The sequence below is a fragment of the Sciurus carolinensis genome, chromosome 14 (genome assembly GCF_902686445.1).
Source record: "Sciurus carolinensis chromosome 14, mSciCar1.2, whole genome shotgun sequence".
NCBI lineage: Eukaryota > Metazoa > Chordata > Mammalia > Rodentia > Sciuridae > Sciurus > Sciurus carolinensis.
The window spans coordinates 69190460-69217186 of record NC_062226.1 but is presented as its reverse complement, the minus strand read 5'-3'; the positions used below and the strand labels follow the sequence as shown (position 1 = coordinate 69217186).

General features: G+C 41.9%; 1 protein-coding gene across 2 annotated transcripts in view; it reads left to right on the top strand.

Moving 5' to 3' along the window:
- Positions 1-26108, top strand: part of Dock8 (dedicator of cytokinesis 8) — a 218614-nt gene extending 192506 nt beyond the window's left edge. For both annotated transcript variants that reach the window (XM_047524520.1, XM_047524521.1), the window contains 9 exons: positions 1472-1615; positions 2812-2943; positions 3387-3521; positions 4956-5045; positions 8785-9021; positions 11724-11867; positions 13093-13199; positions 24487-24657; positions 25055-26108. In XM_047524520.1, the coding sequence (XP_047380476.1) occupies positions 1472-1615; positions 2812-2943; positions 3387-3521; positions 4956-5045; positions 8785-9021; positions 11724-11867; positions 13093-13199; positions 24487-24657; positions 25055-25115 (1221 nt within the window). In that variant the 3' untranslated portion in view covers positions 25116-26108. The remainder of the gene's footprint in view (positions 1-1471; positions 1616-2811; positions 2944-3386; positions 3522-4955; positions 5046-8784; positions 9022-11723; positions 11868-13092; positions 13200-24486; positions 24658-25054) is intronic.
- Positions 26109-26727: the final 619 nt, after the last annotated feature.

The following is a 26727-nucleotide window of genomic DNA, read 5'->3' as shown; positions in this document are numbered from 1 at the left end:
GAATTTCTTGAACCTTCTGTTATTTCCAATTCAGAAACATAATAGGTCAGGTTTGGAAGAAAGACTGGTAACAAAAGACTTTGAGAAACTCCACCTACATTACAATATTAGATAATAACTATTTCTTTATTGGTTGCTAAAGTTGATTTTCTTGATCATGATAGCCAGAACTAACAGACAACATTTAGTTCACAAGTCATCTCTGATCAATAGGTAGTGGCTGACTGGAGCATTATGCTGAGTGAATTTTGAAATTATATCCAAGTTCTAAGGGGAAGGCATGCTATAACTGATTAGTTATGTCTGCCATGTGTACAGCAATTGGAAGGCATGTGTGCTTCTGGTTTACAATACCTAAGCTAAGAAGGCATTCCATTTCTTTTATGCTTCATATGTATTTCTTCCATAGCTTTGAACCAATAAACAAAAACGGACTTTTGACCTATCAAGAGAACTAGAGTAGTTGCCAAGATCAGAGGTTGGATGAGGAAAGTTAAAGAGCACAAGATGCAGAATGTAAGGGGCGGGGCTTTACTCTCAGGGCCAAACAAATATAGAATCAGCACTTCCATGACCTTGAGAATGAGTACTTCCCCAAATTTTGTGCCCCGGTTTTCTCATTCAGGTCACCCTAGCTCTGGTCACTGTGTCTCCTGTGAGAGGCTCTGACTTCTATGATTTATATAAATAAAAAATGTGTAGAAACAAAAAGATTCAGGGGGAAAAGCAGTAACTGCTGCACTGCTATAAAAACTTCCATAAAAGCCTGGCAAGTGGCACATGCCTGTAATTCCAGCCACTTGGGAGGCTGAGGCAGGAGGATTTCAAGTTAAGGGTCAGCAACTTAGACCCTGTCTCAAGGGAAAATAAAGAGGGGTGCTGGTGATATAGCTCAGGCATAGAGCACTCACCTAACATGTGCAAGGCCCTCGTTTCAATCTTTAGCACTTAAAAAGAAAAACAAAGAAAAAACTTCCATAAAGAAAACATTCTTATTTGGTATTGTCATATCAATGTAACTACAACTGGCTATTTATCTGAAAGTCAAGACTGTAGTAGCAGCATGCTTAAGAAAAAACCCCAAAAGAGATTTACTGAGCTGATGAGAAAAGGAGCCTAGTCAACTGAGTGTTGGCCTTTACTTTTTAAAAACCAAGACCTTTACTGTTGGTCCCTTAGGGTTCTTTTTCTAAAGTGGGGTTGTTACAACTCCATTGTTATTATATGAAGGGAAGTGTTCTTTATATAAAATCTCCTGGTGGTTGAAAGTGGAAAGGACATTTGGGGATTTGAAGACTGGCTGCTCATTGTGTGCTTTCAAAATGAATGGCAGCCAGAAACTCTTCTGGATAGAATGTCAGACCTGCTACATTCACAGCCTTGGTGAGGATCCTGGAGTTCTGCTGGTTCCCATGGTCCAGTATTCGACAGGGCCCCATGTTCTCTGGGCTTATACTGTGATCTCTTACAGAATATTTCTTCCAACGTGCTGGAGGAGAGTGCAGTCTCCGATGACACCTTGTCACCAGATGAAGATGGGGTGTGCTCAGGCCGGTACTTCACTGAGAGTGGCCTGGTGGGCCTCCTGGAGCAGGCTGCAGAGCTCTTCAGCACGGTCAGTGCCCAGAGGGCATCCCAGGACTGAGCTCGGGCTGGTGGGAATGCCCAGCCTTAACGGCCCAGTGAGCCCCTCTCCACACACACATAAACACACCAGGGGCATTCAGGACAGGGGCAGGACCCAGGGAGGACTTTGATGTGCACAGGTTGCATCAGCTCTCCAAGGGAGGTGGGAAAGCCTTTCATCACTGCTGTCTTCTGGTTTTCACTGCATGCGTGTTGGCTGGGCAGCAGTTTCACAGTATTGTTTCCATTTAATAGGGGTGGAAACTAAGCCACAGAGAGGTGAAATGGCTTGCCCAGGGTTACACAATAAGTGACGAGGCATGTTCTCACTCCCTCATTTTCCCTCTCAGAGAGAAATCTGTGGTATCCTCCCTCCCAGCAACCAGGTCACCTTCAAGATCATGACAGGCAGGAGCAGCTTGGAGAAATGCAGGAGCAAAAACCACAGATACTCCCCACAGTAGCCCAATCAGGGTCTGAATGCTCCAAATAAGAGCAGAGAGAGAGAGAGAGACATTACTGAGATTCAGAGTCAGGGAAAAAAAACCTCTTGTCCATTTTCACTTTAATGATCTCCTTCTTCCCCCACATTGGAAGTCAAGTAAATATTTAATACTTCACTATATTTAGAAGAACCAATTTTATTTTCATCCCTACATTATTCTTTATTTTCTACTTTCATCTCCAAATTTCCTCCCTATAACTTCTATGTACATTAATTTTTGTATTAACCATTTTCTTCTTTTTTTCCTGCTTTCTCTTTCAGGATTCAGAAAAAGTCCAATATACTCTTATTTTCTGGAAATTTTAGCTAGAATCCTGTGAACTCTGTGGTGGGCATACATTGAGTGTCTGGCTAGAGGAGGACCTCTTGAGGAGGATCTCTGACACTATTTAAATACACAAAAGCTGCCTTCCTGAATGTTCTTAGTCCTAGCTGCCAAATCTCCTCTCCCCCTTTTAGTCTGTGAAAGCCCGTCTCTCTATTTAACATCAGTACGTAGGACCATTTAGCCAGGTGTATGGGCCAGTTTGAATGCTGAGATGCTGAGACAGCGTTCCCGCTCTGTAAGATACTGTGGTGCGGTGGTACACACATTCTGCAGCGCATTTTTTGCATAGTAAACTCTGGTTGCTCTTCAGTGTCCATTACATTTTCTTTGATGCTCTCCTCCTCTCTCCAAGGGAGGCTTGTATGAGACAGTTAACGAGGTCTACAAGCTGGTCATCCCCATTCTGGAAGCGCACCGAGACTTCCGGAAGCTGACTTCCACTCATGACAAGCTGCAGAAGGCCTTCGACAACATCATTAACAAGGTAGCTGGGGATCTCTGCTCATGGGAACTCTTACTAGGTGGCAGATGACCCTGTCCTGGGGAGGCTCAGCCCTTCTTCCTCTCTAGAGACTGATTGACCTTGAGCACATTACTGCAGTTCTCATCCTTCAAACTGAAAAGGACTCGAAATTGACAAAGTCTAGATTTCACAGTATGAAAGGCAACTTGACTTAATTCATAACCAGAAAATGTGAGACTCTTTTAAATTTACTTAAAAGGAAGTCCCAGAAATCTTTCACAAAATTTCTTTTGTTATTATTTCCAAAGTTTATTCTATAAACCTTGAATTTGCTTAATAGGGGAATTTCTGTTTATATCAACTGTAGAAATAAAATGTTTGTAACACAATAAAAGGTCCTTTTAACCCAATGGATCCTCAAAAATTGCATCACTAAAGAGAAATTTTCTCATTTTGCTTAATAGGATCATAAGCGAATGTTTGGAACTTACTTCCGAGTTGGTTTCTATGGATCCAAATTTGGGGATTTGGATGAGCAGGAATTTGTTTATAAGGAACCTGCAATTACCAAGCTTCCCGAGATCTCACATAGACTAGAGGTAAGAAAAGTGATTTTGTATACTTGGCATTGTATATTTCACAAAAACAAGTTAGAATGAATCATTACCAAAAAAAAAAAAAAAAAAAAAAAAAAAAAAAAAAAAAAAAAAGGCAAGGATTCAGCATTGAGCTATATATAAATTTTTTTCATATTGCATTTATAATATGAAGGGATTAGATGAGATCATGAGGTAAAGCAAGGTTTGCATAAGATTCTGTGCATGTCCTTAAAATTTTATTAATTTACATCATGAATGTTTATTTTCAAGTCTACATAAAATCCAATCAAGGTCATGTTTTCTTATAATGCTTTCCCAATGTTAGTAATATATACTAACAGATGCAGAGTAAAAGAGTTTTCCAGTGTGAAGATCGCCATCTTAATCTCTAAGCAATCTGACCATACTTCTGAATCACCCTCCTGCAAAATGTTGTGGCTGTCATTTTGGTGTTGCTGGACAACACATTCCGTTCTGATCAGGACATGCTTGACAGTAGCTGCACCTTGGGCTGTCCAGCCCTGGCTCCAACCTGCCATCCATGCTAAGTATGTAGTGTAACAGAAAAAAGCAGCAGGTTCTGGCAGGAAAGGCTGGAAATCTGGACAGAAAAGAAACAGAATAGAGAAAAATCAGAAGAAAAAAAAAAAAAAAAGAAAGAAAGAAAAGTAACAGTTGTTGAAAGGAAGACTATCAAAAACCCAGGAAGAAAGTCAAGAAGTGTACCCAAAGCAAAACTTTCTGGGGCTAAGTAACTAAGGTCCCCTGAAGTGCTGACAACTATTTACCAAAGATTCACTCTTCATTCTTTCTTGCTATGGCTTTGGATATATGCCCTCTTATGTCTGTAAAACTTAAAACACTTTTGTTACCTAATTGCTCCTTGAACTATTCATCCTTGCCAAATAAGAAAGGGACTTTTATCCTTACTTGACTCAAAGAAGCCATGGCCCAGAGTGGTTGGGCATCTTGCCCAAAGACAATCAGCTCATGAGAAGTAAAACAAGTCATTGACTCAGTCCAGTGGGTTCCCTAATATTGTTTCCCCTACTTAGAATTGGAGGTGTATATATTGTCTTCTTGTATGTTGTGGTTTGCCACATGATGGGAAGCCTGGTGACCTCCAAGTTCTCAGGGTAAAAAAAGAAGTAAATAGTGCCATACTTTTGCAGATGCCTCAGGAAATAGGATGACGCTTGTTGAATTTGAGACTGTGTACACTTTGTCGAGAATCATATATCAGTTGACGGTGCTGGACTTCCTCATATTTTTATTTATGTCTCAGGAAATGCTGAACTTTGCTGATTAGCTGAGAGAGACTCTGAATAATCAATGAACAAACTGCACTTGTTCCAAATTTACTCCACTTCTGAGAAGACAGAAAGTTGCATTGTGTTACAATTACCTTTATAAACTTTGTTTCCTCTCCCCTAGGGGTTTTACGGTCAGTGTTTTGGTGCAGAATTTGTGGAAGTGATAAAAGATTCTACCCCAGTGGACAAAACCAAGTTGGATCCTAACAAGGTATGGAGAAAATTTACCAAAAAGAACCATCAGGCTCTGAGTCCTCTTATGCTACCCTGAGGACACAAAATGACCTCCCTCTGTCTGGACTGACTTGCCAGTCATTTAAAGGCAACCAAACATTTTCGTCTAGGGCTCCATTACTGATTGAGTAGGTCTCCATTCTGCCCCTGCCCCTACTCCCAGTACTGGGGATTGAACAGAGGAACATCCTACCTCTAAGCTACATCCCCAGCCTTTTTTGTAAACGTTTATTTTGAGACAAGGTCTCAATCGCCTGGGTAGACCCTGAATTGCAATCCTCCTGCCTCAGCCTCCCCCATAGCTGGAATTACAGATGTGCACAACCACACCCAGCAACTGCTTAGATCTTAAAGAAAACATACTCAAAGGCAAGAATCACAACAGGAGCTGTCATTTATCAAGTCCCAACTGGAACTAGGGGTATAGCCCTGTGTAGGTTTTCTAGCATGTGGGAAGCCCTGGTTCAATCCCCAATCAGAAAGGAAAAAAAAAAAAAAAAAAAAAAAAGCACCAACCCTGTGCCTGGCACTGCCTGAGACCCTTAATCATCCTTTCATTTCATTCCTCAACAGCCCTTAGAAGTAGGTTTTGTTGTTTCTGTTTTACAGATGTGAAAACTGAGGTTGAGCAATTTTGTAAGAGTATGAAAGCGACAGAGCCAGTATTCCAACGTGGGTTCTGTCATGCCCAAACCCACATCACTACTCTTTACTGACTTTCTATAAACTCCTTCAACTTCCAATTTACAATATGTTTAAAAAATGTAGACTTCTGCTTGCCAGCATTTTCCCCCATATTTTTATCAGTGCATCATAATCGTATGTAACAGTGGGATTTGTTGTTACACATTCGCACATGCCCACAATGTAATATCCTTCCTCAGCGCTCCCTGTCTGTATTTAGAGCCATCTTTCTTTAGGATGCAGGTATTCCTTCCAGCCAAGTGCAGGATCACTGTGCTGTTTGAGGAATGACAAAAAGGGCTTGACCTTCAATTTTCCCACCTTCCTCCCAAGCTGTGTTCCATTTCACCCCCATCTGGGTGTACCACCATACAACTCTGATGCTGACCACCCAGAATTAGCACCAGACTCCACAAAGCTCAAACTCTAAAAGACTACTCTTACTTTGATGCTAGCCTCAAGGGGGGCTCCCAGGCCACCCACACTTCTAACTAGCTGGCTACAAATTTAGAAATTCCTGTGACACCTCTAACGTCAGATAATTCACTAGCATGACTCACAGAACTCAAGAAATAATATTCTTCTGATTACAGATATACAGTGAAGGATACACATGGGGAAGTTCTGGGATAGAGCACATAGTTTCTGTGCCCTTGCCAAGTAGAACTCAGGCACAGTACTCTCCCAGCACATCACTGTGTTCACCAGCCAGAAGTTCCCCTGAGTCTCCAGGTGTCTGGTTTTTATTGGGGTTTCATGACATAGGTGTGTTTGAATAAATGAGCAGCCAAGTGATAAAACACACTTCCAGCCCTTCTCCCTTCTCAGAACTCAAGCCCAAAGTTCCAGCAGTCTGATCACAAGATTGGTCTTTTTGGTGACCACCCAAAGTTGTAGAGCAGCCCACTGTTGGTTACCTCATTAACATAACAAAGACTCCTATCACTCAGGAAATTCCAAGGGTTTTTGAAACTCTGTGGAAGAAACAGAGACAAAGAGCAGACATATTCTTTATCTGCCACTGAAGAAGAGCTGCCTGCCCTGTCCCTTTCACAGACACATAGATGTTCTAGGCTGCTGGAAATAATGCAGTGCAGGGTGCTAGGAAAGCCAGGGACAGAGGGCACTCACCATCTGACAGCACTGTACATGAAACGTCTAGACTCCACCCTCAGCTCTGTCTTCTAGATGTTACAAAGATAATGCAAATAGGGAGGAATTAACAATATTTCAGAGATTGCTCTTCTACTACATTTTTCAGAATACTTGCTCGTTTAAGACATATTCTTAACCTAGATTTGAAATCAGTAACTGTGATAAGAGTTGAACTAAGTTTTAGACAGAAATATCTGGAGCCCTTGGATTAACTGTGTGGCCCAGAGCAATCTGTGCATAGTGTCAGCTCTGTAGAATCACCACTGACCTTCCTGACACAAGGAGCATGTCTCCCTTCTTTTCAAATTCCTGAGGTAGGTTATGAGAGCTTGGATGAGAGCCTAAATCCAGAATCACTACCAGATTTCATTATACTAATAACTAAACAGTGATTCACAGTCTGAGGTCAGTGACCCCACCCGTCCACTCCACTGGGTGGGTGTCCCAGCATCTGTGTCCACTGCCATTCTTTTTCTTTCTTTCTTTCTTTCTTTTGTAAAGATGCCTTCCTGCTGGGTATAGTGGTGCACACCTGTAATCCCAGCAACTCAGGAAGCTGAGGCAAGAGGGTGGCATATTGGGTGAAGGTTAGCCTCAGCAACTCAGCAAGACCCTGCTTCAAAATAAAAAAATAGGGTTGGGGATATAGCTCAGCTGGTAGAGTGCTTGCCCTGCATGCACAAGGCTCTGGGTTCAATTCCCAATACTACACACAAAAAATAATAATAAAATAAAATGAAAAATATAAAGAACTGGGATGGAATTCAGTGGTAGAGCAACTCTGGGCTCCGTCCCCAGTACCACAAAAAATAAAAATAAAGATGTCTTCTTCATTAATAAGCTCCCTTTTCACAGTATGTGTGTGTGTGTGTGTGTGTGTATGTGTGTGTGTGTGTGTGTATGCATGGATGTGTTTAAATGTGGCACCTGCAGTCAAACTCACTGTTTTGGTTTTAGTTCTTTTTGTTTTGACAAATATGTCAATCATGATACATCATTCCAAAATATTTCCCTGTGCTGCTTCATGGTGATTCTCTGCTTCCAGCCCTGACAGTCACTTGCCTGTATTCCATATCTGTACCTGTGCCTCTTCCAGAAAGTACATCTGTGGAGTCACACAGAGCCTTTGAGGCTGGCTTCTCTCACTCAGCATGGCCCCGCTGAATGCACCCAGTTTGTCCTGGTTGGTTCCTGCCTGCTGATGAATACTATTCTGCTCTCTTGCTGTACCACTATTTGTTTATCCCTTTGATTTGGTTTATTTCCAGTTTTGTCTTATGAACAATGTGGCTATCGCCATTTGTGGACAGGATTTTGTGTAGATATGCATCTTCATTTCTTTGAGCACACAAGTAGGTAGGAGTGGGATTGCAGGGCTGTAGACCAGTTCATTTAACTGTATGAGAAATTGCTCACCTGTTTTGCCAAGTGACTGTAGATTCAGCATCCCCCAATCCTTGCGTGAAAGTTTCAACTACTCTCTGTCCCTGCCAGCACTTGGTACCATTAGTTTTCTTAGTCTTACCTCTCACACTTTCTAAGTGTGTCACAGTCATGGTAACTCTGGAAAATAAAGTTTGGCTCTTTGGAATAGCAGTTTGCAAATTCTTGTACCAAGGCTTCCATTGGATCGGTTTGCTCTGCTTGGAAAGTGTGGCTGGTGGAGCCGACTCTTCCCACGAACACATTCCTCTCCCCTTCCTCACAGCCCTTTCTTTCCCTGGGGTGGAAAGGAGGAGCTGCTGATTCTGAATGCTCGCTTGCTGTGCTCAGCCCCAGTAGCTTCCATGCACCGTGTTCCAGCATGCCCTTCAGTGTGTCATGGATCCTCTTTGCAGAATGGCTCATCTCCTCCTTCCCCTGGCCTCTCCCTCCAGGCCTACATACAGATCACTTTCGTGGAGCCCTACTTTGATGAGTATGAGATGAAAGACAGGGTAACCTACTTTGAGAAGAATTTCAACCTGCGGAGGTTCATGTACACCACCCCCTTCACCCTAGAAGGGCGGCCTCGTGGAGAGCTACATGAGCAGTACCGGAGGAACACGGTCCTGACCACCATGCATGCCTTCCCCTACATCAAGACCAGGATCAGTGTCATCCAGAAGGAGGAGGTAACGTGCCTGGAGGGGAACAGCCACCACCAAAGGAGTGGGCCAGGGTGATCCCCAGGACACACACAGCTGAGTGCTCCTGCTGGGAGGCTGGAGCAGAACATAACGAGGGGCATGCTTGAAATACTAGGACAGAGCCATACCCTCACTTTCATGATGCCAGGGAATCCCATTTAGGCATGTGCATGTTTTATAGCACTGTTTTATATTAAATATTCAACACTTTAAAGCTATATCTCTACTGTAAATATGTTTGCATATTTGAATGCAATGTTTAATATTTATTTCTATTTTAAATATAAGCTTAAAGAAAATATATATGCGATTGACCCTTCATATCTTCCAACTCCACAGCCATCCAGTCAACCAAAGACAGACTGAAATATTGGGGGAGAATCATTGCATCTATGCTGAACATGTACAGATTTTTTTCTCTCGTCACTATTCCCTAAACAATCTACTTTGACTCTATTTACATAGCATTTGCACTGTGTTAGGTACTATAAGTCATCTAGAGATGGTTTAAAGTAAAGGAAGTATGTACACATACTACACCATTTTATATGAAGGGTTTGAGCATCCTCAGATTTTGGTATGGGAGGGAATGTCCTGGAAACAATCCCCATGGGATGAATTATTTAAATTCTAAATATTTTATGTAAAATACTTATATACCTAAAAGCTCATAAATGATTCAGGCATAGTTTTTTTATTAATTATTAGAGACAGGCACCAGAGTGAGCAGTCCATAGAGTTAGTGGTGTGCTATCAGAAGAGACCATGAGGGAGACAAGTGAACCAGCTGACTTCTAGTCCCTGCTTTCTCCTGTGACTTTACACGAGCTACTTGTCCCCAGTTTCTTCATCTATATATTGGCAGGAAAGACCTCTGTGTACAAAAGACTGTTGACATGTTTTAACAGGACTGATCAAGAAAGTCCTCAATGCTGGGTATGGTCACAAACCCCTATAATTCCATCAACACAAGAGGCTGAGGCAGGAGGAATGCAAGTTCAAAGCTAGCCTTAGCAACTTAGTGAGACCCTATGCAATTTAGCAATACCCTGTCTTAAAATAAAAAGGGCTGGGAATGTGACTCAGTAGTTAATTACCCCTGTTTAAAAGAAATTCCCAGTTTTTAAAAAAAAAAGGGAAAGAAAAAAAGAAAGTCCTCAAACCACAGAATTGTTCAAAATTATATATGCTGTAAGCATTTTATTTTTCTTTAAAACAGCTACATGTACCTATATATGTCATCTTTTTTTTATGTAGTGACACAGTCTTCTCTGATTATGGGTTGACTAATCACAATTCAGGATTGTCTTTCTTGTATAAACCACACCCATAGTGCATTGTCCGTGATTTTCAGTTTTGCTTTCTGTAAAGCCAAATAAGGCCTTAAAGATTCTTGTTCAACAGTACGAGAGCTTCTAGATTTTTATGATTTCTTCCCCTCATCTTTTATAGTTGTCTTGAGCACACCTAATATGACAGGAATTTTTATAACAGCTCACTTTCATAATGTCTTACCCAAGCACTCGGCTTAGTTTTCTTAGAAACAACTCTTTTTCTATCCACACCCATGGTTCATCAGTTTATCCTTTATTTAATTAGATTAGGTCATTAAAATAACAAGTATAACAGGCATCATCAAGTCTGTGAGAAATAGCTTGGGAATATCCACTTCACTGGGCAGGCACAGCAATGGCTGAGCCCACCAGTCAGTGTTGAGCAAGGCAATTGTCAGAGAAGGGGAGTCACAGAGGGCCCAGAGGGCCTGCCCTGGGGACTTGGTGAAGAGGAGGTGGGTTTGGAAGGCATTGCTGTGTTTTTTACTGTTTTGACTTTTGAATACTAAGTCATTCTAGGCACAGCACAGAAATAACTCGTTGTTCCAAAAAGCTCCCTCATGGCTCTTGGTGTCAGTAATTTCCCCAAGAACCTCATTTGTTAGGGTTCTATAACAAAATACTGCAGGCTGGATGACTTAAACAACAGAAATGTACAGCCTCACAGTTCTGGAGGCTGGAAGTTCAAATTTAAAGTACTGACATGTTGATCCCTTCTGAGGCTGTGAGGGAGAATCCATTCCAGGCCTCTCTACTGAGTTTGGAGACAGAGATTTTCTCCCTGTGTCTGTTCACATCACTTTTCCTTTGTACATGCTCAAGTCCAGATTTCCTCTTTTTTTTTTATGCAGAATTAGAATCCATTTAAATGGACTCAGTTTAACTTGATTACCTCACTGAAGGCCTGTGTCCAAATGGAATCACATTCTGAGCTACTGGAGGTTAGGATTTCCACATATGAATCTGGGGGACAGGATTTAACCCATCACATTTAGCATCAGTATAGAAAGAACATAAACTTGGAATGTAGACATAATTGTGATCAAATTAGAACCTCCCCACTTACCACCTGTGTCATTTTATAGAACTTAAGCTTATAAATCCCCCGTTGATTGTAAAATGGAGAGAATAGGAAAATTGTTTAAAGGAATAAATGTTAAATGTATGTAAAGTTCCTAGAACATAATAAGTACTCTGGAAATGTTAGGTCCTTCCTTCTTTTAAACCTATTAAGATTACTCTAAAAGTCTTAGCTGCTTCTTCAAATCCAGGTGCCCTCTCTGTCATAGCTCCAGGTTTGTCCATGGCTTATGAGATCAGACAATAACTTCCCTATCTATGTCTTCTGTTCAGTTTGTTTTGACTCCAATGGAAGTTGCCATTGAAGATATGAAGAAGAAGACCTTGCAATTAGCGGTGGCCATTAACCAGGAGCCCCCTGATGCAAAGATGCTTCAAATGGTGCTGCAGGGCTCTGTAGGAACTACCGTAAATCAGGTAAGCAAGCGGGCTAGTGACAGCTCCTCTAGTTCTTAGTGTTGTGGTTATGATGTCTACTTCCTTCCTTGGGGTTGATGAGTCTGATCCATATACAAACAATATTCCTTAACTTAAACTCAACACTTGTATGGTTTAGAAGACTTCTAGGAGGCCTTTTTTTCATTTAACAACTCAAGTGGACCAGGTTTAAGGAATACCATTTTCTTGGAGTCTCTACATTAGGACCAGACCTGGCAATGTGATCCAGGATCAGGGTCCTGTTGAAGAGAGCTTAGTCATGCCCATAATAGGTAAGGTTGTTTCAGGACTTAAGACTAAGCTAAGCATCTCTGTAGAAGAGAAGGGCAAGGGCTTAGACCATCCAGTTCCTGGGTCAGTCACCAGTTGAACCTACAGGCCAAGGGCCTTATCAGCAAGGAGTTACAAGGATCCAGGCTCCTTGGGACACTTCAGACCTGACTGGACCTTCTTAGACCTGTTAGAACCCTAATTCCTGAGCTCAGCATGGAACTCAGCCTTTCTCAAATGGAGAGAGGTACTAGCCTAGAACTCTATTCAGTAGGCCCCCTTAAGGTCAGTTCTAGATGCACCCTTGTCTACTCCCCTACACTCAAAAATTCAAGGAGCATCATGACTCTTACTCACTGAACACATTCTCCATCTGAGGATTCCCTAAGAAATTCTGAATCCACTTAACATCAAGAGAGCAATATCAGCTAGAAGAAAAATGACTGTTATATTTCTGAGATCAGAAAATAATTAGGAAGATTTCTGTTTATGTAAGTGCCAATCCTTTGATGAAAATGGAAGACTTCGTAAGCCTACAGCCACAGATAATCTAAGTACTGTGCAGATCTCTGACTCTAGCCGGCACTTGTGCAAAATGGTGTCAATGCTAGGGTAACTAGATAAATGGGTATGAGTGGAGGAATCAAGGCAATCCCCATTTTTAGAAAAACTGGAAGAACATAGCCTTTGATGCATTTGCTTTACCTTTATGTATCAAGGAAAGCCTATTTACCTGTGGATGTTCTCCTAAAACTTAGTATTCCTCCTAAGGAATCAGAGTTGCCTAAGAAGCTCAAGACCTTCCTTGACTTTTTGTTTTAGTCAAACCAACTACAAAATTACATGTTAAAACTAAGAAGCCACTCCAACATTTTCTCCAAATAATGTAATTTTCTTTCCAATATCAATATTGTTCTTTTACTTTTTCCATCAGGGACCACTGGAAGTAGCCCAAGTGTTCTTGGCTGAAATTCCAGCTGACCCAAAACTCTATCGACATCACAACAAGTTGAGACTATGCTTTAAGGAATTCATAATGCGGTAAGAATGGAAATGGGTGGAAATTTAAGTACATCAGTGGTTTTCTAAGTATGATCCCCAGACTGGAGGTGTATCTCAGTGGTAGAACACTTATCTAGCATGCACAAGGCCCTGGGTTCAGTCCCCAGCACTGCAAATATGGAAAGAAAGAAAAGAAAGGGTGAAGGGAGAGGAAGAAAGAAAGACAAAGTCTCAGGCATCTCTCAGACCTACTCAATCAAATACTTTGGGGCGGGTTCCAGAAATTTCTGCATTAAAACTCCTGCTGGGTGATGCTGATGTACATTGAAGTTTGAGAAACACTTCAGTAGAGCAACACTACAAATACTTCTGTGAATTTTTTTTTTTTTTTTTTTTTTTTTTTTTTGCCATGCGGGGATCAAACCCAGGACCTTGTGCTTGTGAGGCAAGCACTCTACCAACTGAGCTATATCCCCAGCCCTACAAATACTTCTAATAAGTAATTTACACTTAAACTGTGAAGTGCTGCTTTATGTCTGTCATTTCATGTATGCTCACAATCACAGTGTAAAACAGGTACGTCATCATTTTACAAAAGAGGAATCAGAGGTTCAGAGATGGGATGTGATTTCACTTATAGTCAAGCCAGTCAGTAGCAGAGTTAAGTTCAAACCAGCTGTTCTGAATCTGAATAGTCCACCCTTTCATCAATGTTCTGATAGTCCAGTGATGCATTAGAGTCCCAAAAGTTCTTGGCATTGACAGTTTTTGCAATTTCCCAAATCATAAATGACTTATTTTTAAAAACCTAGAAAGAGACACCATCTCAAATTGAGAGGTACAGGTAAGGTTCTCAAGTTGGGATTTTGCAAAGGTGTCATCTTGAAAACACTTCCCCATGTCACACAGGCATCATCTCTGCTTCTGAATTCTGCAATGGAACTGGCTTCCAGATCGGCTGGGTCAACCTGAATAGGAAACAGGTCTTTGGGCAAAGTCTTAGAATCTCTTGGAATATAGACAGGTGTATTGTGTCTCCTGAGACCTTAAAAGAATGACTAGATGTGATAGCATTTCACCTCCAAGAGAAAAGGACATCAGAAAAATGTATATCAATATTTCTTTTCATCTAGAACCTTAGAGTAGCAGTTGTGGTTTGGATATGAAGGGTCCCCCAAAAGCTCCTGTGTTAATGTAGGAATGTTCAGAGGAAAAATGCTTGGATTAGGAGAACCATAACCTTATCAGTTCATCTTAATTTGAATTGACAAATGGGGTGATAACTGTAGGCAGGTGGGACTTGGATGGAGGAGGGAGACTAGGGGTGTGATCTGAAAGGGTTCATCTTCCCTGTGGCCCTTTTCTCTTGCTCTCTTTCTCTGCTTCCTGGCCACCATGAGCTGAACAGCTTTCCTCAGCCATCCCCTTCCACCATGATGTTCTGCCTCACCTTGGCTCAGAATAATGGGATCCACCAACTATGGACTAAACCTCTGAAACCAGGAGTTCAAAATAAACTTTTCCTCCTCCAATTTGTCCTTGTCAGGCATTTTTGTCACAGGAATAAGAAGCTGACTAACACAACAGCATATAAAGTATAGGAATAACCTTACTTGGCAGATGGGGAGAAAGGAGACCAAAAGTTAAAGTTTGCTAAATTCTTTAAAAACTCATCAGAGTGCTAGTGTTGGGTGAGGTTGGAGATATAACCTTCAAAGTTTGCAGTGGTTCAGGCCTCTCTGGACCTCTGAAGAGACCTGTGAAATCTTTAATGAGTACTTTCTGTGACCCAGGTATGATATTAGTTAAGGGAACATAGGGTATTCCTCTGCTCTTGATGAGAGGACACACCTTCACACAGTCGAATCACAACACAAAACAACCTACAGTAAGAACACTAAGTGTTCTAAATATAGGACTACAGAGATCAGAAAAGGCAAATCCATTACAGAATGGAATTACCAGAGGAGGCTTTGTGGAAAAACACCACTTATACCTTGTCTTGAATAACTGTTTGGAAGAAAAGGGGTAGTGAGAAGAGGAAGCCATTACTGGTAAATGGACCATCATGACCGCAAGACTTAGAGTCAGGAATGCCAACGGTGCATCTGGGCTTCTTTGAGTCCTGCTAGAGCAGCGTGTTCTTGAGAGCATGCCCCGGCAGGAAGCAAAGATCAGAGCAGCAACAATATTAGTAAACAGGATTTGCATAGAGTAAATGTAAAAGGAAGCTCATTAGGGAAGAAGTGATTTTCATTTTGTTTAGAGTTCAGATTGATTTCCTCTACTACATCTTCAATCCAGTATCTTGTGGGTGTGATCCTCTCCATGACTCCTCCTAGTTTAATGTATCTAAAAAAATCCCTATTGAACTCACATTCCTAACTAGTTTCAAGCCCCAGGAAAAGTTACTCCAAATGGAGCTGAGAAAAATTAGTCGCAGGCAAGAGATACAGAAGACAGTGGGGTTTTCTAGGAATGGTCCTTTAATGAAGTCATATATTCAGTTTTAAGGACCTTGTCTTCCTCCCCACATGGGCTGCAAAAATGCTGAATTTTTAGACTCAAATTTCCCAGTTGCAATGCTGTTCTCCATCTCTATTGTCACTGTCCTCTTTCACCTTCCCCATCCTCCCTTCAAAAAGGTAAATGTGCTCAAACTGCTACTCCAACGCTGCAGTGTGGGTCTATCCATTCAGCATCAACAAACACTTAGCACGACTTTCTGCAACTTGTGTGGGGAGATGAAATGGGACGAGGCTGCAGGCAGAGCCACACTGCCTCTCACATTTCATCTGTGTCAACCCAGGTGACTCTTCCTCCACTTTATTTCACACAGATCAAAGGTGGGAGGCAAGATGGTATAAACTCACTAAAACTCACCAAACTGTACACTTAAAATAGGTGAACCATGGTATTATGTGGATTGTACCCTCAGTAAGTAGTAGAAAAGTCAGGTGTGGTCGTGTGTGCAACACCACACCAGGTAATCTCAGCTCACGAAGCTCAAGAAGCTGTGGCAGGAGGATCACAAGTTCAAGGCCAGCCTTAGCAACTTAGTGAGACCCTGAGCAACTTAGTGAGACCCTGTCATAAAATGTAATGAAATTTTAAAAGGGTTGGAATGAGGATCAGGGGTAGAGCTGTGCAAAGTCCTGGGTTCCATCCCTAGTAGTGACAAAAGAGGAAGAAGAAAAAAAAAGAAAACTGTAGATGTGGAAACCTTCCCTTTCCCCCACTGCTTTCTTGCTTCTAAGTCCAATCAGGAAGTTACAGCTGTGCAGTCTGTAGAGTAACTATTTTGTCAAGTGCATTTAGTGCCGCACTCTGATTTAGATAGCAGAGGTGACACAAGTGGAAAGTGGGGGTTGAAGTGCTTTCAGCCTTCCCCTTTAGTAACTCCAGCTTCTCAGCAGACCGGGACTGCCAGTCAATAAGCCCAGAGTTCTGGGGGGTCCAAAACGAGCCTGCCGACACAGAGCTCGTACAGGAAACGTGCCCTTGCCAGGTCCACGTGGCTCGTTCTGCTGCCACCTGGCAGTGGCCTCTCTGACTCAGCTGTAGCGGAACTAGACACAGCCACAAAGAAGGTTGGCAGCTGACCTGCTGCGACCAGCACTCCTCCAGCCAGGCCTGGTGTCCTTCACATGGCTGCCAAGTGGGACCTCTGTCCTCTTCTGCCTTTCCCTGAAGTAAGAGAGAACACCTCAGAACCCCAGAAGCCAAGAGGTGCCATGCTCTGTCCTCGTCCTGGTTCCCCAAAGCACTCAGACCATTTTAGGGACTGCATTCTTTCCAAATTTTCTTCTTACATATCTGGATTTCTCCTTCCTATAAAGACTAATGGATTTAATTTTTTTCTTTTCTTTCTTTCTTTTTTTTTTTTTTTTTAATTATACCAGGAATTGAACACAGGGACACTGAACCACTAAGCCACATTCCCAGCCCTTTTTATTTTTTTCATTTTGAGGCAGGGTCACACTAAGTTGCTGAGGGCCTCACTAAGTCACTGAGACTGGCTTTAAACTTGTGATCCTCCTGCCTCAGCCTCCCGAGCTGCTGGGATTACAGGTGTGACCCACTGCACCTGGCTAAATTTTATTTTAATGTTGAAATCAGAGATAGCAGTACAGGTGCCCTTAAGAACGGTGTTTCAGATACACCCCAAGAGGGTTCTGCTGAACATATTCAGTCATCAAGTCAGAAAACAGGGTGTTGAGTGATGATGGTTTGAAACTGGAATTAGGATCTGTGAAGAGAAAGGAGAATTTGCCCAAGTAGTCAAAAGAAAGCCAAGCATGCACAGTGTGGGTGGAAGAGAAAGCAGTAAAGGAAAAAAGACCCAGATATTTCGTGTGAAAACAAATCTTTAAATATTGTGAGAGGTTGCTCAGAAGCAGATCAGCAATGGCAACATGTAAGTGAAAGATGCTAGATAGAAAACTGAAAACCAAGTGGAATAGCATGCCAGTACACACACACAAACACACACACACACACACACAGTTCGCCCCAATTTCTCATTCCACCTGCAGTGACTGAAAACTCCATTTTTGCTGTTCCCCTCTCCTAGCCCACTCCCCTTCCCTCCCATCCTTGGACATACTTTTGGAACTCTTGACCTCTTGCTTTCAGATGGGGACACCTTCCCAAGCCCGTAGTTCTGACCTAACCCCCTCTGCACGGTAGGCCACTGGGCTACTGCACCTGTGCCAAGGAGGCAGCCACACAGGCGGCTCTGGGGTGGCTCATCCAGAAGAGGTACAGATGGCTCCAGGGGGACAGCAGGAAATCAGGCCACAGCTGCTCCCCATGTGCCCTGGGGTCCACTCCCTGCCCCCATAATCATGCGCTTCCAGTCACGTGCTTCCCCATCTGCAGGGCAGGGGCCACACAGGAAGAGGCTTCCGGGGGCTGTACCCCTCCTTCACACTGAGGACGGACGCCTGGGCTGTGCTGAAGGAGCCTTCACTTGGCTAGGTGCTCACCCATGGACGCCATTTCATCCCCGTGGACCATTTTCTAAAGGAAATGAGGCAAAAGCAGCTGTGATTAGTCCAGCACCGTGCAGCAAGCAAAAGGCAGAACCAGGATTTTAACTGGGGTTTTAAATGGGCCTCACATTGGGCCAGACTGTCCTTAACAGCTGGGGCAGACAGGTCAGGCTGTAGGGGGAGGCAATGCAGGAGGTGAGATGCAGAAAGCCACTGAGATGGGCCCCAGTGGAGGTGCGGTGCTCATGAGACTCTCACATCCACTGTCACTCTCCCCAGGGAGAGGTCAGGATTCCTCTGGGGTCCTGACCCCCAAAAAACCCTTCTTTACCCTAAAGCTCTGGATCCCATATTACTGCAGCTGTGGGAGAAATAGGTGCCACTGCTCAGCTTCTCCCTTCTCACCAGGTTCTCTCCTCATTTCAGCAGCTGTTTTCTCACCAGGCCCTGAGTGGAGATTTGCTAGTTTTCAGGAAGGATCTAAGAAAGGCAAGAGACTACAAACGGAGACTCTAGAGGAAAGAGTTTCAGCTTGATACCAAGGCCCCATGCCTGGATTTTAGCTGGACATGGTAGTGTCTTTCTCCGGTGGTATGTGTGGTGTTGGGGTTAAGTGTGGGCACTTGGGCTTGATTGCCTGGGCTCAGATACCCATTACACTTAACCAGCTGTGTGACCTTGGAAAACTTACCTCAGTTCTCCCAACTGCAAAATGGAAATAATAATGGTAGCTACCTCCTAGAGTTAGTGTCAGGATAAAATAAATTAATACAGGGAACTGATCAATTTCATAGGAACAACTCAATCTGATTTAAATATGGAGAATGTCTTCCATGACATCTGCCTCTATAATGTACCATAGGAAGCAATGGGGCTGCTGGGACACACTGGCCTGGGAGCATCAGGATTCTTGGTTCATGTCCTACCCAGTTGTTCCCACAGGTGTGTGAGTCTTGACAGGGCACTTACCTCTCTGGGCATCTTTGTTCCATCAACCATAAACTAAAAGAACTGGAATATAAAATCTCTAAAAGTCCAGCATGGGCATATTATTCAAGTGGATTCAGGCTGGATGTCAGAACAGAAATACTAAAAACAATACTGAACGTTCTGGGTTTTAGTTATGTGTCAGTACCTAAGTATATGATAGGTTTTAACTCATTTAATCTCTTAAATGAATTGAATTTTTTTGAGGCAGTCTAGTGTTATCTTTACATCACAGATGAAGACCAACAAGTGAAATAACTTGTTCAATTTCACGAAGCCAGTAGGAATCAAAGCAAGATGGGAGTTGAGCACTCTGGCTCCAGAGTCTGTCCTCTGAACTACTATGGTTTGCTCTTCCTCTAGGAACTACATTTGGTTGCTAGTAACAGAATGAGAATGACTAAATTAGAAACTTGTTTTTCCTCTCACATAAAATAAGACCAGAGGTTCAACACAGAGCTGTGTGCTGGCCTTACACAGTTATCAGAGCCCCTGGCTCTTTCCATTCTTTTGCTATGCTATCTTGGATACAGCATGCTCATTCTGATGGTTATGATGTGGCTGCTAGGGCTGCAGTCATCATGACTACATCCTAAGCTAGTACAAGGACTACAAATGAAATTTAAAAAAAAATTTTTTTAAATGCCCCTTTATAAGGTTTTCCAACTGATTTCATCTTATATCTCATCAGCCATGCCTGCCTGAAAGGAAAGCTGGGAAATAGAAATTTCCAGATGGATACTTTTCCTGGAGTTCTGCTTCTAAGCAAGAAAGGGAATGGGCAATAGGAAAGCAGCTGGCAACTTTTTGCCACACTGAGGACTGACGCCTGGGCTGTGCTGAAGGAGCATTACGGAGGAAGGGGGCAAGACCTGCAGAGGGTGAGGGCAGGTGACCACCCTCGCTGTAGGAGACATAGACCCCAGAGTTAGGAACCACCTTATGGAGGACCAACTTGCTTCTCTTTCTAGTCCCCCTCAGCCTGTCTGCTGTAGGGCTGTGACTGCCGAAAAACCGTGGGCACATTCATTTTAAGAAAATGCTGTGTTCAGGGAGTTTACCAAGGAAGGGAAGGGGTACAGAGTGTCTGCCATAGACATCCCTAAGTGAAAGCAGCATAGCCCAGGGGTCTGTGGACCTAGCGAAAGTGCCACAGATAAGACCCTGTCTTTACAAAATTGTTTGCACCATAGTTTCATGATCCTGTGCACAATTCCCAAAAATATGACTCTTCTCTCGGTGGGAAATGTAGTGCATAGGCCTCTTTAGTTTATGGATTTAAAATAGCATAATAGAAATTATTTTAATGTCAGTAAAAGAACCCAGAGGATATAACCCAAATGGAAGAAAGGAATATATACAGGAAATATAAATTTTTGTAGATTATAAAAGTTGTTAAAATATAAAGTAATATTACTATATAAATCAATATTTTTAATCTAGCTATTAATATTGCAAAACACCATGTTTCTCTGTTGCCATGGGACAGACTACCCAAAGCTTAGCAGCTGAACAACAGCACTAACTTGTAATTGCTGTGTGTGTGGCTCTGGGTTCAGGGGGCGGTTCTTGCTCTGAGTGTCTTCAGTTGCCATCAGTGACTGGGGCTTGAGTGGCAGATGGCTTCCCCTCTCCTGTGTGGTGTCTGGCTGAGATACTCCAACAGCCACTCCTCCTCCAACTTCTCCCGTCCTCCTTTCCAGCATGGCGATTGCAGGTGATGGGACTTTTCACAGGACAACTCAGTCCTGGGGCATCTGTCTAGACAGGCAGGGAGGAAGGGAGGGAAGCCACATTGCCCTTTCCTCCAGTCACACAGTGTCACTTCCCACCACATTCTGTACACAGAGGCAGCCACAGGATCACCCACCTCTCAATAGGGAAAATGGGCAAGGTTCCGGGACAGTATACCCCTGTGGCCATTTTTAGAAAAGACACTCTGCCACACCATGGAAGCACCAACCTGCCTTATCCTCACATCTTCTTTAACTCTCCCAACAATCCTAGGGGATTATATAAGATTATATCCCCATTTTTCAGATGATAAAATCAAGGATAACAGTGGTTCATGGTGCTAATGAGTGGAGTTGGTTTCAACCCTAGTCCTGTCTGCATATAAAACATTGAACCCAGTCTAGGTCACAGGGTAGGAATCATGTATGTTAGCTTGCTGATACTATTTCTGCAAAGACTTCAGAATGGGGGCTGAGATTGTAGCTCAGTGGTAGAGCATTTACCTAGCACATGTGAGGAACTGGGATTGATCCTCAGCACCACATACATATAAATAAATAAAATAAAGGTATTGCGTCTATCTACAACTAATATATATATTATATAATATATAATATATTATATATAATATATATAACATATATAATACATATATATATATATATATATATTTTTTTTTTTTTTTTTTAAGACTGCAGGGCTGGGGTTGTGGCTCAGTGGTGGAGTGCTTGCTTGGCAGGCATGAGGCACTGGGTTTGAGCCTTAGCACCACATAAAAAAAATAAATAAATGAGACAAGGTATTGTGTCCATCTACAACTAAAAAAAAAAAAAATATATATATATATATATATTTAAAAGAGACTGCAGAGGGTTAATTTCGACAGAATTGTTAGACATCCTCAAATTAGCAATTAGCTTCGGCAGACCTTGTCCCACCTCTTATAGTCTGACAGTGCTGCTAACCTTGAAGTCATCCTGAGACTGATTTTATTTCTCCCATGGTGGTAGCTCATAACTGTTAGTTAAAAAGCAATAAAAAAATAATAAGGGGTGATATGAATTTCTCAGGATTCAAAGGCTATATAACCTCCCTCCCAGGTCTTCCCTAAAACCTTTGATAAATATCTCTTTGGGATCCTACAATTTGCTTCAATTAATATCAAACTTAAAAGATAGGTGAAAATCCAGTGAAGGAAGTTCTTTTGGTTTTAGTTAAATTAATTTCTTCTTCTGTAGTAGGCTACTTCCAGATGAAGCTATGCTCATAGGTTTAATTTTTCCAGGGGCCAGGTAGCCTTCCCTAGCTTCATAGCTGTGTGCCACTTTCTTCATTTTTGACTGTCCTTCTGCAAATGTGTTCAGTATTCATAGGGACATTTGGTAACAGCATTGGGGCATGCAAAATCTAGCACCATTATTAGGAAAATACACCATATCATAATATTGATCCTACTGAATCTCATTCATTTGAAAACAGTAGAATTATTACTAATTATTACATCTTAGTTGTTACAACTATTACTTTGTCCATTTAGGGATTATTGACTTGTAAGTTCCTTTGGATAGGACAGAACAAAACAAAAGGCAAGACTATCATTTTTAAAAACTGCACGATTTTCTTTTCTGATAGATACCATACTATGTGGGAAACTGTGTAAATTAAGTTTAACACTCCACAAGTAAGACAACCATGATGAGTTTTAAAGATTTTTCTTTGTCTTTAATGCTCTGCAATTTCACCACAATAGGGCCAGGCATAGATCTGTTTTTGTTCATTAGAAGATTTGCATCTGTTTTAAACTCTGAAAAATCATCTGCCATTATCTCTTTAAATATCACCTCTGTCATTTTCCTTTCCCTAGGAGATTCTATCAGATGTGGATTTATCCTTTCCATTATATCTTCATGTCTCTTAACTATTTTTTTCATGTTTTCATGTTTAAATCTCTCTGGTGACTTCCTTAAATCTGTCATATATTTCATCAATTCTCTAATCTATTTTTTAACCTATCCATTGAGGTTTCTCTCTATTTTAGTGATGACATTCTTACATCTATGGGTTCTCTTCTGAAATTTTCCAATTTTTTTTTTCTTCATGTTTTCCTGTGAGTTTTTGTTGTTGGTTGGTTGGTTTTTGTTTTAGGCTTTTCATGGTTTGCCTAGTTGATTGATTTTTTTTTGTCTTGGATTTCATACCTTCCACTATTTATTTACACTGACTGGTTTTTTACATTGTTTTATTCTCTCTAATTCTTACTGGTTAATTCTCTTTGCTGCATCTGTGGGTTCTCTCATCCTGGTTAGTTTCCTCATATAATTTGTAATTAATTTTCTATTGTGAGCTCTTCCTTGGCAGGAGTCACTCTTTCCATGGGTAGCTTATGCACCCTAATTGAGAAAGCCTTCCTCCCAGGTAACTTCACCTAGGTTTCTGAGGCTGAGGGATTGCAGTAATCATGGGCTTTTTTTTTTTTTTTTTAACATAATTTTGCACATTGGAGCACTCATGAAAAAGGAATGGAAATTTTTAACTTGTACCCACATGTGATGTAAGCCTACAATTTCAAATTCTATTTTTCTTTTCTTTTTTTTCCTGTTTTTTTTTTTTCTTTCTTTCTTTTTTTGCTTTTTGTTTTTCGTTTGTTTGTTTCACACTGGAGATTGAACCCAAGGGGCTTTGAAGCCTCTTCTACCTAGTCCCTAGAACCTATATACAACCCTAACGTCCCAATGGGCCATGGTGACAGCTGCCATGGCGCCTGCTCTTTTGTCACTCTGGCTTTGATTTCTTCTTCCTTCTGACACCTGGATTTCCCTCTCTTTCAACACAGTTTTGCTGTGCTTTTCTAGCACTTCCACATGTAGGCGACAGGAGGGGACTTAGTGGTATCTGCTCACTCCACCATATTGCCATAAATCACAGCAAGGTGTTTTGTTTTGTTTTGGTACTAGGGATTGAACCCAGGGGTGCTTGACCACTACTGAGCTATATCCCCAGACCTTTTTATTTTTTGAAACAGAGTCTCTCTAAGTTGCTGAGGGCCTCGCTAAGTTTCTGAGGTTGGCCTCAAACTTGCCATCCTCCTGCCTCAGTCTCCTGACTTGTTGGGATTTTAGGCATACGCCACCACCACACCCAGCACTGAGTTTTTTAAATAAGTATAGCAGGTTCTATTCCTCGCTGACTTAAGTTTCAATCTTAGATTCACAGTTCCTCACAGTACTTTCTTGAGCCAGCGTCTTAACATTTCTGAGCTTCAGAGACAAGACAGAAATGTTGGATTGCTGAGAAAATTAAACCTGTATTATATGTAAAACTCCTTTCATAGTATTTGCCACATAGCAAGGCAGAAGTTCACAGTTCTGGCTAGGGGGTTCTTGATACCCGCTGGGCAACTTTCCAAACCCAGAGATTCCTGGACGCTATCCTTCAGTCATAAAGTCTGAAGTGGGTCCCAGAAACGTGCATTTTTAAAGAGCTCCACACATAATCCTGGTTTGAAAACATCCTTAGAGGTACTCAAGAACTGTTTAACACTAATATCACCCCTGAATTTCTTATGAAATAAAACCTCGTTTTTTCCTCCTACTCTGATATCTCCATCTCAGATGTGGTGAGGCTGTAGAGAAAAACAAGCGTCTCATCACAGCAGACCAGAGGGAGTATCAGCAGGAACTCAAAAAGAACTATAACAAGCTGAAAGAGAACCTCAGGCCAATGATCGAGCGAAAAATTCCAGAACTCTACAAGCCCATTTTTGCAATTGAGAGTCAAAAGAGGTAAGGAGGCAGAAGAGGCTTTTTCCTGGGGACTGAGATAGTGCTTGGTGGGCAACCCCCCCCATGCTCGGTGCCCTCGGCGCCCAGGGTAGGAGTGGGGCCTGGAATCAGAGCAGCCACCAGGGCATGATCCATTCAGCTCCCGGCCTCCCTGACCTTCCCCTTGACCGCCCCTCACCCTCCATGTTGGCCTTGTGCCAGCGGGCTTCCCGGGGCTGTGTGTGGCCTGTGTTGGTGTCTCTGTTAGGGCACAGTGTGAAAGGATCTCAGAAACTTCACTTACTTACAGTTCCCTGGGATCCATGTCCTTTTCTGTTCGGTGATTTCCTCCCTCTCCTTAAAAGGCTAATTATTCTTTCTTCTGTGTTCTCCCCTCTATCCTATTTCTTAATTTCAGGGATTCCTTCCACAGATCTAGTTTCAGGAAATGTGAAACCCAGTTGTCACAGGGCAGCTAAGGAAAGCCATCTTCACCCATGGAACCTGAGGCCCAGAGACCTGGAGAAGGACTCGCTGGTACTTAGAACCTGACAACTGCCACTCAGGACTGGTGCACACCCCATGCCAGGCAGCGCTCTGGAAGCTTCGGGAGCGAAGGGGCCATGGAATTACACCCAAATGCACTCTTAACTAGACTTTGGCCATACTAGGGGGTTGTGTGGGTGAGAAGATGGGTAATCGGGGTTGGCTGTATTTATTAAAGTGTGTTTTCACAATGTACAAAAGCAAGCTTAAGCAGCATCACCATCTGAGTGATCAGTCACTGTTCAACCAAGAAGTGACTTCCTCTCGCCTCTATTTGAATTTACAGGAGAAACTCAAATTTCACAAGAAGAAGTGGAAAAGTTGCCCAATAGCCTGTTCTAAGTAAACTTCTCTCATCCTCTCTTCATGAGAAGGGAGGATGAACTCATTGACGCACAGAACATTTCAATAAGTCCATGAGGGAGAGCCTTATTCAAAATTATGATGATTAGAAAATTGGGAATAGATTATTCATGAACTTGTTATACATTCAGTAATGCTAGACTCATTGTTGTATAGTTATTTTGTCTTCATTGTTCCTGTTAATTTAACATGTGTTTATAGAGGAAAACACTCAAAGCACTGATTTAGGATACATGGTACTCAGCACTCAGCCAAGAATCGCTGAGACTGCATTCACATAATTGGAAGCGATTCTATAACATTTAGCTTTTTATTCCCCCCTTATGCTTGTTCTTGCTTGCTCTCTTTTTTCCCTCTTCTCTCTGGGACCAATTGTACTTTTTCTAAAAGGATAATATCTCTGCTTTTGTTTTGGAACATTGTACCGTCTGCTACAAAATACATTCAGCAATGAATTCTTTTGACCCTGTACGTTAAGAGAAAGATAAATGAAGTTATTATTTGAAAATTAAATTATATATTTTTAATATGACTGATGACCTTGACTGATACTATATAGATGGAATGAGAAATGCAAGCAAAATATTTCCCTTTGCAACTTGTGTTGTTACTCAGAACAATTTAAAGTGTTAGAAAGCACCCAAGAAGCTTTAGGGAAGAAGAAGAAAAATGCATAGTTGTGAACTTGGTCAAATAGTACTATCCAGGTGGCACCTCTAATGCACTTTTTAATTTTGTTGGTCCTGGGAGAGAATTCAGCTTGGATATTGCAGAACTTTTGCTTATATTATTAGGTATGCATTGGTTTATATTCAGAAAGAGGACTTTATTTTTCTTTGTGGTACTGGGGATTGTGCACAGGGCCTCACACATACTAGGCAAGCTGTCTACCACTGAACAACATCCCCAGCCCAAGAAGACTTTTTTTTTTAATGAAACAGTTGAAGTTTAGTAGTTTAAGTGCCAAGATTTTATTTTTTAGGCACTTGGAACAGAACTTTTTCTCAATTAGCTGCACTCTAAAGTCTCTTATTTTAGTGAGGAAGATCATATATGTATGTGGGCAGCTGCAGTACAAAACCAGACTAGAAGAGAGTCTATGGCACGTCACCTTTTCTAAGTGGCTTCAGGGTAGCCACTATTATCAACACCTATTTTGCCCAAAATAATAACAGTTAGGTG